Below are 3,229 nucleotides of genomic sequence, written 5' to 3'. Positions count from 1 at the left end.
AAACAAACTTAACTGACCAGAACCTATTGTTTCCCACAACTTCCCCTGCAAAGCAAAGATGCCCCCCCTCCTGATGTCACAGAGTTAGGGTTAGGGTTAGGGTTAGGGTTAGGGTTAGAGTTAGGCTTAGGGTTAGAGTTAGGGTTAGGGTTAGGGTTAGGGTTATGTATGTAGCATGAAAAGCATGTTCACTACTCAACTAATCAAAAATGGCCTTACTTAGTTTACAGAAACTATAAGACAACCACATATGATGACACAGTTGATGTTTAGAAAAGAAACCGTACGTTCACCATGATATGATGTGCTGTATGGTGTGTGTGTGTGTGTGTGTGTGTGTGTGTGTGTGTGTGTGTGTGTGTGTGTGTGTGTGTGTGTGTGTGTGTGTGTGTTAGGGGGGTACTCAGTAATTTTGGGAGTACTAAATTAAACCACGACAAAATCCACCACCAGACATCATCATATAACATAATATTTTCAACTGAACTACATAGACACACGTACTTGAGGGCAGGCGTGAGATGTGAACTACATCCTGGTACAGTCAGGGCCGTGCACTCATCCACGACATCCGCCATCACTGGCCCAGTTTCCCCTACTTGGGCGAGGAAGCGAGTCGCCCCCAATACGCGTCAGTCGGCATGGGTCTCAGGCTGGTACTGGACGTGGTCTTCTGTGGCTACTTCGGTTTCCACATCCCCACCACCGTGTTGTTCAACTCACAGGCGCTGTTCCCGCCCTGGGTCTACCCGCAGTGGGTGAGTACTGAGAGGGGGGGGGGGACTCTGGAGGGGGTTGCATGGTCCTAGAGGTTTGCAAGTGGCTTGGGGGAAGAGAGAGAGAGCGTGTGTGTGTGGTGTGTGACAGATAAAAGTAGTCCCTCCTGTTGGTGTATTCATACTCAGCGTCCATTGTGCACGACCTCATCACGCCAGGGTCGTTGCTGCCTACGTAGAGCTGGAGCCCAGTGATCGCATGGAGTTGCCAGCCCTGTCACCAGACCAAAACCCTACCAAACACAGGTGGAAAATGTCCGCTTAAATGTTTTGGTTCTACTTTTCGAAATATGCAAACTATTTAATACCATTGAAATGAAAAAAGGGCGGCGGGGTAGTCTGGGGGTTATTTAAAACCACCAGGCTCGTCACATCGAAGACCCGGGATCGATTGCCCACTTGGGTACAGTGTGTGAAGCCCATATCTGGTGTCCCCCGCCATGATATTGCTAGAACATTGCTAAAAGCCGCCTAAAAGCATACTCACTCAATCACTCACTAAATTGAAATGAGGGTATTTTTTATCTCATATATGTTGTTTATCAATCTTTCCTGCTTTCCAGTTGAAAAATATGTGGGTTTCCTACCTCGAAGATTTCCGTGATCCCTTCTTGGCGGACCCGAGTTCTTTCCCTTGGTTTATGGCCACGTGTGCGGTTGAGTTCTCCCTAGAATTACCCTTTTTCTTCATTGCAGCATATGCGTATTTCTATGGTAAGTCTCGATGTTAATCTCATGATGTAACTGTGTCGTAATTCCTCCCCATCACAAGTCAGTTATCGATTGTGCAACTATTGATTTATAATAAATTATGTATTGATTAGACCGCCTCCGTGGTCGAGTGGTAGAGCGTCCGCTCGATCCCCGGCCGCGTCATACCCGGATCGTCATAAGATATTAAAAGATGGTCCTTGTTGTTACCCTGTATAGCGTTCGGCATTAAGGGTCTAAAACAAGGACTGGTCGGCTCGGAGTCAGTATGCTGTGTCTGAGTGGGGTATTCATGTTAAACTACAACATGGTATCTCAGTGAGCTAGCACTATTAATCGGCATCAGTCTGGACTAGAAGAAGCAGCCACACACACGTGCATGCACGTCGCTATATAAGTGCAATAACTAGGACGCGACGTTAATCCCCATTTCACCTCACTTCTCAATGTATTGAGTATTCTTCAGATGGCATCCTAAACAATGTAACCTTTATCCAAACAAGCACGCGTCACGCCTTGCATTCGGTTACCAGAATGTGAAAAATAGATGTGATAAGACAATATCCGTTCCATTTACGAAGAAATTTATAAATTAGACCCTCCAAATGATTTTACAAATTGGGTGAGACAATGTGGTTTATAGGTTGATGGTATCTTTTCGCATTAATAATTGAGTAATTATTTTATAATATATAATGAATAATATTTAACTAATAAGTATGATAAGTATACTAGAGAAGAGACAGAGAAACAGACCGCCACATAAAGGTTTATATTATAGCTCATCCGCATTCATTAACTCACTTACACACTCACACAGGTGTGCGGCGTTGCCCCTGGATACGGCTACCGTCGTTGATGTACAGCGTCCACACTGCAACGTCTGTCCTCGCCATCATCTTCACCACGTGGCTGCACGACTTTACCTTGTACAAGGTGGCGGGGCCACGTGACGTCACGGAGAGGATGCGGCTGATCTGCGTGTACGGCTTCTTCTTCGTGGTGTGCGTCCTCAACATCCTCGACACGTGCTTCAGCTCAGCGTACAACAGAGACAAGGAGAAGACCAACTGAGGCAGTGGCTGGAAACACCAGCATCAGTTGGAGGTAGTCATCGAGTGGTCAGTTTAGAGTTTCAAGGGGAAGAAGATAATGGCTTCTCTGTGCTGTTGATGTAAGGAACTGTGAACCAGTCTGATGGAATGGGCGTGGTCATATCTCTACGACTATTACAAATGTCACGGAGTGTTTGCTTGATGTACAGTGAGATGTACCACAGTGTCATCTTGATGTCTCGTGAGATATGTTACAGTGTCAGCTTGATTTATAGTGAGATATGTCACAGTGTCAGCTTGATGTCTCGTGAGATATGTCACAGTGTCAGCTTGATGTATAGTGAGATATATCACAGTGTCAGCTCGATGTATAGTGAGATATATCACAGTGTCAGCTTGATGTATAGTGAGATATATCACAGTGTCAGCTTGATGTATAGTGAGATATATCACAGTGTCAGCTCGATGTATAGTGAGATATATCACAGTGTCAGCTTGATGTATAGTGAGATATGTCACAAAGTCGGCTTGATGTCTCGTGAGATATGTCACAAAGTCAGCTTGATGTATAGTGAGATATGTCACAAAGTCAGCTTGATGTACAGTGAGATATGTCACAAAGTCAGCTTGATGTCTCGCGAGATATGCCACAGTGTCAGCTTGATGTATAGTGAGATGTATCACAGT

General features: G+C 45.1%; 1 protein-coding gene across 1 annotated transcript; it reads left to right on the top strand.

Annotated features, from left to right (window-relative positions):
* The first annotated feature begins 613 nt into the window (after positions 1-613).
* On the top strand, positions 614-2,921 carry LOC124115968 (sigma intracellular receptor 2-like). Its single transcript, XM_046477153.2, has 3 exons — positions 614-758; positions 1,340-1,490; positions 2,308-2,921. The coding sequence occupies exons 1-3, from the start codon at positions 642-644 to the stop codon at positions 2,559-2,561; spliced, it is 522 nt and encodes a 173-aa protein (XP_046333109.1). The 5' UTR covers positions 614-641; the 3' UTR covers positions 2,562-2,921.
* Positions 2,922-3,229: the final 308 nt, after the last annotated feature.

The sequence above is a fragment of the Haliotis rufescens genome, unplaced genomic scaffold (assembly GCF_023055435.1).
Source record: "Haliotis rufescens isolate VD_foot unplaced genomic scaffold, xgHalRufe1.0.p SCAF_56, whole genome shotgun sequence".
Taxonomy (NCBI): domain Eukaryota; kingdom Metazoa; phylum Mollusca; class Gastropoda; order Lepetellida; family Haliotidae; genus Haliotis; species Haliotis rufescens.
This window is presented reverse-complemented; position numbering and strand designations above follow the sequence as displayed.

Excerpts from the sequence above, each read along its gene's own strand:
- LOC124115968 (XM_046477153.2), top strand. The coding sequence starts at position 642 with ATGGGTCTCAGGCTGGTACTGGACGTGGTCTTCTGTGGCTACTTCGGT. Across the intron at positions 759-1,339 it reads CCTGGGTCTACCCGCAGTGG|TTGAAAAATATGTGGGTTTC; the intron begins GTGAGTACTGAG and ends CCTGCTTTCCAG. Across the intron at positions 1,491-2,307 it reads AGCATATGCGTATTTCTATG|GTGTGCGGCGTTGCCCCTGG; the intron begins GTAAGTCTCGAT and ends ACACTCACACAG.